The sequence below is a fragment of the Pollicipes pollicipes genome, unplaced genomic scaffold (genome assembly GCF_011947565.3).
Source record: "Pollicipes pollicipes isolate AB1234 unplaced genomic scaffold, Ppol_2.1 Scaffold_4002;HRSCAF=4701_pilon_pilon_pilon, whole genome shotgun sequence".
Lineage (NCBI taxonomy): Eukaryota > Metazoa > Arthropoda > Thecostraca > Pollicipedomorpha > Pollicipedidae > Pollicipes > Pollicipes pollicipes.
The window spans coordinates 1,336,197-1,350,325 of NW_023596420.1; the positions used below are offsets into that span (position 1 = coordinate 1,336,197).

General features: G+C 49.9%; 1 protein-coding gene across 2 annotated transcripts in view; it reads right to left on the reverse strand.

The window, feature by feature from the left end:
* Positions 1 to 14,129, reverse strand: part of LOC119093169 (fasciclin-2) — a 63,146-nt gene that overhangs the window by 20,511 nt on the left and 28,506 nt on the right. For both annotated transcript variants that reach the window (XM_037216083.1, XM_037216082.1), the window contains one exon: positions 5,708 to 5,848. In XM_037216083.1, coding sequence (XP_037071978.1) covers positions 5,708 to 5,848 — 141 coding nt within the window. The remainder of the gene's footprint in view (positions 1 to 5,707; positions 5,849 to 14,129) is intronic.

Below are 14,129 nucleotides of genomic sequence, written 5' to 3' on the forward strand. Positions count from 1 at the left end.
GCCGCGTCTAACACCGAGGCATGTCCGCCGGCCAGCGTGGTCGTGCCAAATGCGGCGCGGCTGTCAAATGGGGCGTCACTGCTCGCCGCCATCGCGTTCGGAGACGTCAATAATCCTCCTACGCGTCGGACACGCTGCGTCCACAAATAGTCTGTCGCAGCGGTCTCTGGAGTGTCGCAGACAACACGCCACGGCTTGGGCACGGCACGCACCAGCCGGCGGGGCTCGGCTAAATACGACTGGCGGCGAAGGTCACCGTTGTCACCGCTTCGGTGACCCCCGTCGGACCTCCGCCCTCAGCGAGGGCGCCCACCAGCCAACTGCGGGTTAACCTCGTGTGCGCGGGGGAAAGAGAAGCCCTCAATACCGTTCGTCATCTGCTCATGAGGACCTGTCGGCGCGGACGCCGCCCGCTCGGAGCTCACAGATGGCGGTCTGCTGGAAGGCCACCTCAGCGCCGGATGCTTCTCCGGCGTCGGGCGGGCGGGAGGGAGGTCGGCTCATACCCGCGGCCGGTCGGGAGGGTGAGTAGGTCATTTCCTTCTCTGACCTGTCGTGCGCTGCGCACTTCCGCTAGTAAGCATCCGCCGCGCCGCGCGCCGCACGCTCACCGCACCCGACGCGCAGGCGCGTGGAGGGAGTCGCTGGCCCAGGCGGGTGACAGACGGGTAGCAAGTGGAAGGACAGCTGGGAACTGGGGCGTGGAGTTCGATGAAAACCACTGGAATGCGATGTTTGCCCGTCGCGTCAAAATTAAACACCAAAGAGCAATTTTAAACAAAGACCACACATTCGGACAGCGCCGAAATGTTTGAACACATTTCACCAATTTGGACGCAATGCCTACCAACAATGCTTGTCCTTGACCTAAGCCGCTGATTAAAGCCCAACTCATAAGCGGCCTATTGCAAAACCGAATGCGCAATGAAAACAAACTTGCCGGAAAACCAGCCCCTCCTGTATCAAACTGGAGTCAGACCAGCCCAACATAAACAGCTCTGAAAAGCTTGGACCGCCCGCCGCCTGACCCCATATCTCCGAGAACGGTCGGATCCACCGGAAGCACACCCCGCCGACGCCGCCGACGAGCGCGCCGCGTAAACAGCCACCCACCAGGGCCCAGCATCAGCCGGCCAGCGCACCGACCACGATATGGATCGGCCGGAGTCAGCGGCGGCGGCACGAGGCGGACCCGCGGCCGCCACCTTGGGTGTCACGGCCGCCCCCCCCCCCCTCCCCCGACCCTGGGGGAAGCGCTGACGACGGGCGGCGAGCCGGTCGGCCGACACGCGCGGATGCTGGAATCAATAGACAGCCGGCCGGTCCCCGGGAGGCCGCCAGCTCGGCTACGCGACGGAGCCGGCGGCCGAACCTGACCGAGCTGCCCGGCTATAAACGGCCGACCCGCAGCGCCTCTGGCGGCCGCGGCGGGAAGCGTAGGCGTATTCCGCCGCGCCCGCGGTTAGGCAGCCAAATGGCGATGGCCGGACAAGGCGGGACGGCCGAGATCCCGTCGTTCCCGACAATGTCGGGTCCTCTGTGGCAGGTTCAACGACGTGTGAGACACCACGTGCAGTGCCATGTGCCGCAGACAGAGGCGATTGCATTTTAAATATGCATGTGAGGAATGTACTGAGTTGACACATTACGACGCGGCGAGCAAAGCCATCTACAGTTAGGAGGCTGGGTTGGAATTCCTGGCACGGACTAGATGCTGCATACGTCCCGGCACGTAGCGTCAAATCTTCCGCGTTAAACAGCTCTTGCTCCACTCGCAACCCTGGCGCGTGAAAGTCAATAGTCAGAATATTGCTGTACATCCAACTCCAAGAAACTTGGCGTTGCAGTGTAATGCTCATCGTTAATTTTGCTGTCAAGAATGGCTTAATCTCACATTTCCATGGGTCAAGCTTTACCTGCTGAATCATAGCCCAGGTGTAATTGCATTACGTACATTACAGATAAAGTCTATTGCGCTGTACAAAAAGCCGGCAAGGATATTATAATATGCCGTACTCTATGGTGTATAGTGTAAGGCAGATTTTGCAAGACAAAGGCATCCGAGCATATCGTGTTTGCCTGTCGCTCACATGGTTGGTGTTCCTGCTACTATTGCTGCTTGTGATTCCGCTGCTACGTCCACGACATCGCTTAAATCAAACGATAGAGCTGAGCTAAATTCGATTTGCTCGCTCTACGGCCCCATTGTCGATTGCTGCATGATAATCGAATAGGAAGATTGGATTGGAAACCCGATCACAACACAAGATGGTGGGCGCTTCGTCTCGCCGTCAGCGCAGGCGGAAGCCGAGCCGGAGTGTCGCTGCATGCATCAATACTACTCCACCGTCCCAAAGGAGCGACGGCGTTCGTGCTCGGCGAGAGACGGCCCCAATGGTCGATGACGACGATCTGTGGATCGTGGAGACCGTAATCTCGATATTTTCGGTAGATTCTTGAGGTGGGATACAGAGGCAATGAAAGCAGGCCTTAGGCCGTGGCATTGGCATAACTTCCTTGCAAATTAAAATAAGCTGACGCGTCAGCTGACGAAGACACGAAACCGGAAACACGTCTGACCTGACCTAACCTGACCTAAACTGGGCAAGTTTTGAAGTTCGACTGAACGTGCCCGTTATTTGTCTGCCGTCAGATGTGCACGGCGCACCTGCCACCACTGGCATGTCTCCAGCGGGGCTGACAGTCGCGTATGAGGAGCCGGCACAGCGGCCCGCACATGACTGACGCGCCGACAGCCGACCGCGAGCGAGTGACGCCTCTGGCAGAGGTGACCAATGAGTGACGCCTCTGGCGGAGGTGACCAATGAGTGACGCCTCTGGCGGAGGTGACCGGTCGCCTTTCTACCACGAATGTCGACGCCACGTGGCATGCCAACTTCTGAGAGGCATGAAGGCCTGACTGACGACTGAAAGGCAGGGAGAGAGATAATACACATACAGCGTAGTACTGCTTTTATACCAAAGTGCAGGAAGACTGAACGTTCATCACGAGTTGCACGCAGTTTTTATTGTTTTAAGAAGAGTCTGGCGGCAAACCGATAACTTTTAAATTATATTGGCTTCTAGAAAAGCATCCTAGCGATCGACCTGCTGTTTAAGTGATGGAAACGGTCCTACCCAATGCACTGAATGTGTTGAAAACGGCTCTGGCACGTGCTGGCATGTGTTGATGTGCACTAGTTTAAACAAAACCTTTTATATCCATGACTGCCTGGACCATAGAGTTTTTGTGCACAGATACGACATATTCTAGCATATCTTACAGGTCTGGTAAAGGAAAGAACTGCAAAGCATGAGCTCGATTTTCCAACGTGTACCCGTGCCATATCATACATTATCTTGAAGTTCAAAGTCGCGTTAAGCATTTACCCGCCAAGGGACAAATAGCTTGCAAAGCCTTTACAGCATGATAAGACTTCTCCATCACTGCATCTTGCCGTGACTGGTCATTCGTGAAGTTGATGTCATTGTGCTCATTTAATTATTACTTGCACGAATCGCTCCAGCTTGAAAATGCAGCCATGCAACCCTTTCCCTGTGCTTACATTCCAAACCAGCTTTTTCTCGGAAAACCATTTGCCTTAATAAATCCTGAAATGACGAAAGTCACAGGACACAAGAATCACAACAGCTCTCTTTAAATGTCTTGCAAAAATGCCTTCGTCGACGCTACTGAGAACCTCAGCTATTACCACGAACGCCTTAGCCGTCGATTCCAAACCCATTTCACTGAAATATGACGCCATCAATACCGCGTAGAATCAATACTAATGACATTGGCCATGACCCCTCCTGCCTTCGACATCCAAAAGACGGACGACCCAGTGCAGAAGGGGGGCGGGGGGGGGGGCGTGGGCAGCGCCCGTTTCGCAAACTAGCACCAAGATGAGGTGGGAAAGGTCAGATGTCAGGATAGATCAGAGTAAATCCGGACCCGGTAGGGTGCTGGAACGCTTGTTCCAATAGCCCAGAGCAGATTTCGTGTACGCGGGGGCTTTAAGTGAGCAGTGAGCTTTGTTGTAGACAAAGTACCCATCTGAGAAAGCAGGGCTAAGGACCGCGTGCATTAGTCCCTGTCTGCGAGGGAGACTGAGCTGGTTCAGTTCATTATACAGGCATGGCTTTGGATCTCTAAATTTGTAAGAATCAGCCGAATTCGTCCAAACCTATAGCATGCGACTCATCCTCACTTGACTCCTTCCATTGCTGATCATTTGGATGTCTCGCGCACCCACACCCGTCCAGGGTGCCGGCAAGCCTGTCCACCTGACCTCGGTGCTGGTCGGCCAGCCCGCCTGCACTGTGCCCCGCTCGGTACCGCTGTGCCCGCGTCGCAGCGAGCCATCACTTCGCGGAAAGAAACACACGAAGTGACTATCACCTGCACTCGGCCGTCATCACAAGGAAAGAAAACAAGTGGTGACGATTCAGTTGATGATGGTCAAGTGATAGTGATTCAAATTATCTAAGGCGTGCGTCCAAATAAACCATTCGTGTCCTCGTGATAAAATACTACGCCCTGACAAGACAAACAGCAATCTAACGAATTTCCAAAGGAATGTTTGACAGCGATGGTGACTGATTGTGATGCATCCAATAACACAAATTATATTGTCAAGAGCTGGTCCCTTGCTGGTATTTTCCAGCCGTCCATAGCTGGGAAGTAATGAAATTGAGATAACTGCTTGAATGAAAAGGTATTTGGAGCAATGGGAATATATTAGCAAATAATGACAGCTATGTTAGGCCTCGGTTCGTTGCATGCCGTTTGGCTCAGTCTCTTTGCATTATTCATACGGTGCGTGGATATACACATATTCCGTGGATGATTGTCCAGTTATAGGTGTTCTAGGGATACCGGCAGCAGACACAGTACAGGAAAAATATTGCGGGATACCAATACCATTTACACACCCAACTACAAAGTCCACACAGAAGTCTACCTATGGGAATAATTGACAAAGTCCATACAGAAGTCTACCTATGGGAATAATTGCCGAGAGCGTCCCATAACGCCCCTTTGGAAGCGTTGGCTGGCTGTGTAATATGCCCATATTCAGCGTTCCGTTATAATATTGAGCTACTATCAAAGCTCCATCATCATATTCAGTGCCTAATTTTTCTACCGGGAAATAAACGCCTTTGATTTTCCTGCTGGTAGCGATAACTCCAGTGCATGTCTGATTGTCAACAACCGGCTGTTGGTGGACACGGCCACTCTGTTTCGCGCGTCACCAATGTGGGCATCATCACGATAATTCCTTTGTTACCTTCTCACACAATAGCTGCTCAGCTGCGGTATTGGTTTGTCAATGCCGGGTTGCGTTTCAGCAGAAAGCCTGTTTTCATCGAGGGCAGTTTGCAGTCGAGATCTCGCACGACACCAAAATGGCACCGTCATACTAGACCACTTACAGGTGTAACAACATCATTTCACGACTCATCAGCGTTCCAGCCTTCAATTTAAGGGAGCTCGCCTTCAAAGGCAAGCCTTCCACACAAATCGGGCCTGTTAAATCAGGAAGAAGGGCTTGCACAAGCGTTTACGCTTCCCACATGTGTGGATCACCATATTCAACACACAGGAGCTTGTAAGAGTCTACACCACTAGAACACACAACAGTCACACCATGGAGTCAACACCGTAACATCGGGCCGGCGCAGGCGGCCGTTCGTCGGCGCTCACCCTCTCCGAAGTTGAGGTGCTGGCTCACGCCCCTCCAGTCCACCTCGGGGCGGGGGTCACCAGTGACGTCACAGCGCACAGTGAAGTCGCTCCCCTCGGCCGCGAACTGCGTCAGCTGGTCCTCGTCGAACTGGATTGGCTCTGAAAAAGGCCGGCGAGGTCAGGGCGGCCGCGGCCGCGGAGAATGGCCGCGGGTCCGTACCGGCGTTGGAGACGGCACGTCGCGCGGGGAGAACAAAACGGTTGGATCTGCTGGTGCTGGACACATGATGAGTGAGATATATGTGACTCTACCGTCGCTGAGGACACGTTGAAGTAAGGTAGGCACGGGCGCTGCATGGGGACGGGCGCGTGCTTCACCGCCCTGGATAATGAAGTGTGATTGGGATATACATGCTTTGCCGCATCTGTTAAGGTTTCTGACCTTCGCGGCGTATGAATTGTGTTCGTAAGGTCTTGAAAGGGCCGGTTGAGGGGAGGACGGGGGGGGGGGGGGAGGGCGGCGTTCAAACCTGCTCTGGCATTTCTCGTCCTAACGCTCCTTTCACAGCCCTGGTGCGTGGCGAAGAGGCCGAATTGGGCGCAGTGCTGCCGACTGTTAGGAGTTTGACATGACAGCCCGAGGCGGCACTTATTGTTGTTGGCACTCGCTCACACTCGGTGTGAGTGACGTTCGGAAAACCACTCATTAGCTTACGCAACATGTCTAGCGGATGGAGGCAATTTGCGTGCCTAACGGCTATTTACAGAAGCGAAGAGACCGAGAGCATGGGCCCGTGGGAAATGACTGATGCGGAGAATAATGACGAACGCATCGGACGGAGCCAAAGACAAGGCACGCAATACAGGCCCAGGAACATGAACAATGCATATCTTGACCGAGTAAGCCGGCTGAACAGGCCATTTCTGCGTCACCGCTCCGCCGCCGGGATTGATCCGGACTGTGCCGCCATGATGACGTGTCATGCGGCGCAACCTACCAGTACAGGCACGGGGATGCGATATGTCAAATCCGGTTGCATCGACACGCAATAAGTCCCTCGCGACAGAACCGTAGTCGCTTTACACATGCATCAGGCTTTGTTTCATTATGAGATTCCAATGTCACGGAAAGTTGTGCACAACAAAAATAATTTGCACCAAGCTTCGGTCACATGGTCATGAAATCACAGGAATGGCTTTTAGTTAAGGAACAGAAACAACGCAAAGAAGGCGATATTTACAACAGCCAGATTTCCAGTTAATTATCACGTCTTTAGACACGCCGCGTCTCTAAACTGTACAGCTACCAGGCTAGCTGAGCTTATTGTGATATGCCTAAGACATTGTATAACTGCGACAAAATGTGCAAACGGCTCATTCCCTTTCCCAATTTCCAGACATACTTTCCAACATTAGAAATATCAGACACGGCGCAGGGTGTCTTTCAAAAATGCACATCAGTCGCTTTATGCACACACTGAAGACGCTTTAAATGTTGGATAAGAAAAATAGATTGTCATAACACGTCCGACAAGTCAGGGTTTGCATAACCCGTCAGCCTCAGTGAATCAGTATGATTTGGTGAATAAGATTGCTCCCTGCTTTTATCATGTATTTAGTTTGAAGTTAAAAATGGACAAAGATTAAGTATGACTATCTATGGAAATGATGCTTGTTTTAAACATCAGCATGGGAGATCATCTGCGAGATGTTATGTAACCGCATGTTTCGCTTAAAATACTATGGACATTCATAAATCATAATATATATATATATATATATATATATATATATATATATATATATATAATACGTAACTAGAATAAAATAAATACATACATAAATCTTCGTCCTTGCTTAAGAAGTCTACGAAGTACGCTTCGTGCGTATAAACGATGGGTGCCGCTCTTGCAATCAGATATGGGGAATGTTCACATCCTCCACACGGATATCTAGTCCCTGGCAGAGGCAATATGTGACGACATCGATAGCCATTCCAATAAGGAGCTGGGAGCGATACGGCAGCGGTGATCATCGATGGGTCGCAGGGGACATATCATCTAGCTCTCAACGCGGGGAGTATGAATGCTGGATCATGTCATGACGAAAGGCCAGCTTATTATCATGTGTATCATCACGTCTCATCATAACACTCGTATCACGCACAGTTACGGTGGTGCACAGAGGATAGCCGATTGTCGCAACAGGGACTTCCACGTGAAAGTACGGCCTTCTTCCGACTAATCTTGTTCGCCACTTCCTCACAGCTGGCCCACAAGAGGCTTCGAATTGGAGAAACAAAGCACCTTAAAGAAAACAAACTTCGGGTAGCGACGTGTGCATGGCTGAAAGCCGAACAGCTTAGTCTCTCTCGAATCTCAGCAACATCTTAACATTTCTGTCGAACAGTTGAGTTTAGTCCCTCTCGAATCTCAGCAACATCTTAACATTTCTGTCGAACAGTTGAGTTTAGTCTCTCTCGAATCTCAATAGCATCTTAACATCTCCGTCGAACAGTTTAGTTTAGTTCCTCTGGGATGATCTCAATAACATCTTAACATTTCTGTCGAACGGTGAAGTTTAGTCCCTCTCGGATTTCAATAACATCTTAACATCTCTGTCGAATAGTTTAGTTTAGTCCTTCTCGAATCTCAATAACATCTTGACATCTCTGTCGAACAGTTTAGTTTAGTCCCTATCGGATCGCAATAACATCTGTCGACGGCTGCAGCGTTGACTGGTAGAAGCGGTACTTACGAGGGGCAGCAGTTAAAGCAGTCATGACTAGGGTCCAGCACATTTTGGCCTCCAGCATGCATTTAACTGCGAATTGGACCAAAATTCAACATGCATTGGAAGTACACCAATGAGAGCATCAGTTTAATGCATCATCAAATACTGGATCCTTCAGACGTCTGCCATATCGATAATAGTGGATGTGGCAGCTTCTTCCGACACACCGCGGCGGGGCAGGTAATCCAGGATCTTAGCATTACCTCTGTCAATACGATCCTTCCGGCCGGAGGTGAGATCACATGGTTACAACGTCTTCACCCCGCTCTAAATAGCCCGAGGATAGGAACAGGCAACGACATTATGCCGGCGCTCAAGGCCATGACGGGGGCGGCAGGCGGAGCTGCTTTAGGCATGCGTGTTTGAACCCAACAGGTATTGTGGACTCAAGCGCGGACTAATACTTTATCAATGCAGCAAGTTCAGAAGCTTTTATGAATGTAAGTACACGAGTGTATGCGTGTTTTGTATCAATATCCATGCGTTATAAACATCAAAGGCTACCAATTTAGACCAAGCAGAAGAGATATGTTACTGAGTTTCTGCAAACCACACCATCCATATGTCGAATTAATTTAAACTATGCAAATGTTGAAATTCAATGAAAGCATATGACGGGAGACCAGAGTAGTCTTGGGCAGCGGAAAAACTTGATTAATGGCATTCCAGCCCAGTCCCAGCCCGACCCGACGCCGTTTGACCGTAACGCCATTCGAATGATCACATCATTGCGGCTTTGCTGTTTCATGCAATTTTCAAAGCAACGAACTGCGCCTTCTTGAAAGAATATTGAGATGACCTCCTTACAATGATTATAAACGTGATATTATTTAATTAAGTTGCATTTTCAGCACGCGCTCGGGTGGGGAAGGTAAAATTGACCCACGAAGTTTTTCCAGAATAGTTTCCGAACGGCCCAGTGTGGCCCCGCCAAATTTTGCATAGCTGTAGACAATCGAATAGCGGATCGTTTGACATTAAACATTCAAGTGTACCTTGCAAGATCGCTGACCTATGGCAGGTCAAAGTCAGACCATGATTTCGACGAAGACAATTTCAAGGGAATCCTTCAATCTGATCCAACAACGGAGTATTAGACGAAGTCATACATCTCTGGGATGCTTTCTTAGGCAACACAACGGTTGAATGAGCAAATAAGATTGACCAAAGGTTAGATGTGCAGGTCACACCAAGGTCAAAACCAACCCGTTTTGTTACTCTAGGGCTTGCTGTATGGCATAGTTTCTGGTACTCATTTCGAATTTATTGATGGCAGGGACCGTATTATTCATCTCCAATGGACTTCTTAGAGGTCAAAACAGGTCATTGACCTAAGATGAACCGGGTCAACATTTTGTTTTAGGAACGTACTGCCTAGCATAATATTTGTCACTGTCAAATGCAAAACTCAAAGCAATCTTATATGATTTTGGTCACCTTGACCTAAAAAAGGTCAAATAAGGTCACTGACCTTGAATGAGCATGACCTTTTGCTTAGAAACGGTTATCTAGGTTCTGGTGGCACTTTGGAGACAAGCTTGGAACTTGACCTTGTCTGAACTTTTTGACCCAAAGGCCAAGATCTGGGAACCTAAAACTTTGACCTAAGTAAGCTCACGTACAGGTCAACACACCTTGTAAATTTGGTGTCTCTAGCTTTCTTAGTTCCCGAGATCGCAGGGGTAAATTGCCCCCCCCCCTTCACCTGGGCGAAGGGCATCTAGCCGGTCACCCGGGCGCGTGTTAAAGGAATTTTTGGGCACCGACCTTGCTCACAGAATCGAAAAGCTCAAATATCAAGCGGACACCAGATGCTCGCCGGTGTCGACAGCGGTTTTTCACAGCATACACGCGATCAAATGACACATATTTTCCACACTTAAACTGAATATATTACAATAAATCAAGCGCGATAAAATACCCTAGCTTTGTACAGATGAAGACTACATCATTTTCCAGATAAAAGTTTCTATTTATAGAAGTGTCAGCCTGTGTATGTGGATTAATTTACAAAGTTTGCGATGGGGGTGCTCTCTTTTGCAAAATCTTAACAGCGAAGGGTATCATTACCCCGAATTTCATCGTTTTGGTGCGCAGAAAGAAAATGGTTACCAATGAAAGTCCCATGAGTTTTGTTTTTAGTGTGTAAGACGTGCTTGTTAACACGCTTTTCGTTTTTGTGAGGAATGCCGGTTCGTGGTGTGCCGGGGGGAAGAATGTGCGTTCTGATGAAGTGGTCAACGCAAGTCTGGGGTCACGGCAGAATCGATGCCATTTCGTATTTAAATGTTTTCTGTGAGACCAGTTTCAGAAGTAAGAAGCATACCTCTTTCTATGTTACTCACCTTATGGTTGTCAGGTGGAAGAAGCACGAGTAAGGTGTTTTGGGGTCAGTTGTGTTTAAGTTACGTTAAGAGAAATATTTCCATCTTTTACCATAGGCCAAACGCTTCACTCCTGCTTCTACGTCTTGCGAAGTTTGCTGTGACAGATTTTGGGTCCCTTTGGAAAGCAAATTGACAACACTAGGCGACAGAGTCACGGCTGATATATCGGTGCCATGTTTGGTTGCTTTCATACCTGTATGACCACTGTCAGTCGGTTGACTTGCTCGGTTTCCTGTCTCTCCATGGATTTCTTATCCGTTGCGCGCAGAAATGCTGGTGTACTCTCCTACGTCGTTGCCGGTGGTATGATTTAGCTCTTCAGGGGTGGTGAGCTTGGATACCAACTGCCGTTTAACCAAGGCATTGAACTCGTGCTCCAACCGCTGCTTGCCGTTCCCCATGGTCCGCTCAAAAACTTTTCCGCGTAAATTTTTCATCCAAGAGAAAACTCTGTCATCCATCTGTCGCAGTTCATATCCATGCCTCTGCTGACAGTGTTCCAGGTATGCTTGCTTTTGCAACGTGTCTCTAATCGATGTGTTGAGAAGCTTGGAACGGAACGCTGTGCATTCCCCATGAATCGTTTACTTCCAGGGAATATCCAACTGAAAGAAGCTTCGACATCGTTTATAAAGCGTGATATAATATATGATTTCCTATACGATAACAAAAGCCCTTCTCGTAGAATAACACCGGCGGGCTTCATTAGTGTCTTCAAAATATTTCGGCCCGACAAAAACGACTACTGCACTGGCAACATCGCAGGTTATTGCGTGGGCACGGCCTCGTGCGCTCGTTCAAAAACCACGGATCCAGCAGCTTCTAGACATTTTACATGATTTACGCCAGATCTCGGCAGACCATGCACCAAATGCACGCAACCGCTATGAAATAAACTGCGAAATGTACGCACATGCGCAGTCTACAAACCACCTTTGCCGCTCAACACTGTCCGATCCGACGGGACGTCAGCAATCGATCGTAAAGCGATCAATGTCGCGTTTTTTGAAACCGATCTCGAAAACAACCCGCTGTCGCCCAAACCGAGTGGGAGATAAGCGTAAAAACAACAGCAGTCCGAAACGCGACCCGGCGGGGATTTGCGAATTTCGTCGAAAAAAAATCAGCCCGTTCGCCGACCTGCCGCTGGCTATGACTTAACCGCGCAGTTGCGTGTTTGTACTGAAGGTCCTTCACGCAACATATATATTCCAAAGGCGCGTGACTGCGCACTGAGCAGCCGAGGGTCGTAGCAACACGGAACGAAAAACAATACGACAGAGAAAAGAGCATGCAGTCGTACCATCACACAGATGCGCTCTGCACGCATGAGCACACATGGGTTCAGGTGTGCAGAAGGTCATGCGCTGTGAAACGGAATCAATGGCATTTCCCATTTTCACTTGTATTGCCTGTTCTGTCAACAACGACAGTCCAACCTTTAGAACATCTTTCGGAAAACATAATCTGGTGAACTAACCTTAAGAACTTTTCATTCATACAAATCACAATAAGACGCAAAACGAAATCACTTACAGAATGCTACAGATTCGGATATTATGATCTTATTTATCTATTTTTGAGTCCAGATTAACGCGGTCAACATCTCAGACCAACACTGGGTTTCTTACTTCTCTTAACAACATTCCCATATTGCCATGCCGTGCACACTCATTTTCGAAGCCTTGGACGATTCTAGCGCACGAAAGGCAGCATTCAACATTGTGAGCTTCATGGTCTTTTTCAAAGATTGTTAGACTTCGCACACCACATGTAAATTGCGAATGAAGGCTTTCAAGAGGTGAAAACAGCCGTGCTCAGCACGTGATGGCTTGTTTTCTATTTTGGTCAATAAGTTACCATTGGTCTGCATAGTTTTAATCGGTCACCCCAACACTCTTTACCTTTTCGTAGCGGTAATGGATGGACCCATTAGGCTCAACCTCACAGCCATGAGCCCCGGTTTTTCAACCATGTTGTCTGCCTCAGCCAGCTCTGCTCGTCGTCTCAGCCATGGTCACCTCACCGCAACGTTCAAATGCATATGCGTGTTCGCGTCTTCAGACCCTTCGGTGCCGCGTGTACACGTAGTCGTGGTAGGTGAGTCGAGACTCACCCGCCGTCCGGGAGGGTCGTATTGGCAGAGGCGATGCCAATATCCCAATTACCGCCCCGCCATGGGTGTCGGAATCAGCTCTATATTAATATTGCAGACGTCAGAAAGTTCAATGATCGAGTGATACATAGAAGTGGCGCTCCCACTGATGCGCTTCCGATAGTGGCGCTCCCACTGATGCGCTTCCGATAGTGGCGCTCCCACTGATGCGCTTTCGATAGTGGCACTCCCACTGATGCGCTTCCGATAGTGGCGCTCCCACTGATGCGCTCTGATGGTGCCGCTCCCACTGATGCGCTTCCGATAGTGACACTCCCACTGATGCGCTTCCGATAGTGGCACTCCCACTGGTGCACTTCCGAAAGTGGCACTCCCACTGACGCGCTTCCGATAGTGGCGCTCCCACTGATGCGCTTCCGATAGTGGCACTCCCACTGGTGCACTTCCGAAAGTGGCACTCCCACTGGTGCGCTTCCGATAGTGGCACTCCCATTGATGCGCTTCCGATAGTGGCGCTCCCACTGATGCGCTTCCGATAGTGGCACTCCCACTGGTGCACTTCCGAAAGTGGTACTCCCACTGATGCGCTTTCGATAGTGGCACTCCCACTGATGCGCTTCCGATAGTGGCACTCCCACTGATGCGCTTACGATAGTGGCGCTCCCACTGATGCGCTTCCGATAGTGGCACTCCCACTGGTGCACTTCTGAAAGTGGCACTCCCACTGATGCGCTTTCGATAGTGGCACTCCCACTGATGCGTTTCCAATGCATATGGAATTATTGCCCCATTCGCAGTTTAACGCCCATTAGAGGCCAAACTGAGCTGGACGCTAGTCATGGACCATTTCAGCTGCAGTCTCCTGTGCATACTACCTGACACTAGACGAGGATGACAGCCCGAGTAATTATCTCACTCATCCGCGACATCAGTCATCCAGGTACTTCCATTACAAACGCTGCCACTTCCGAATAATTACGATTAATAGCATAAATAAGGGTACGTGCTCATACGGAACAGTGTCAAAGCCACGCACGCGATTCTCTTAGCATCTGCGTCAGCGCTACAGCCGGTAAAACACCCTTCGCGTAGCGAGTCAAATGCCTTGCGGGCAGTTTTTGCTGGGCGAGTCGCGGGCTGCTGC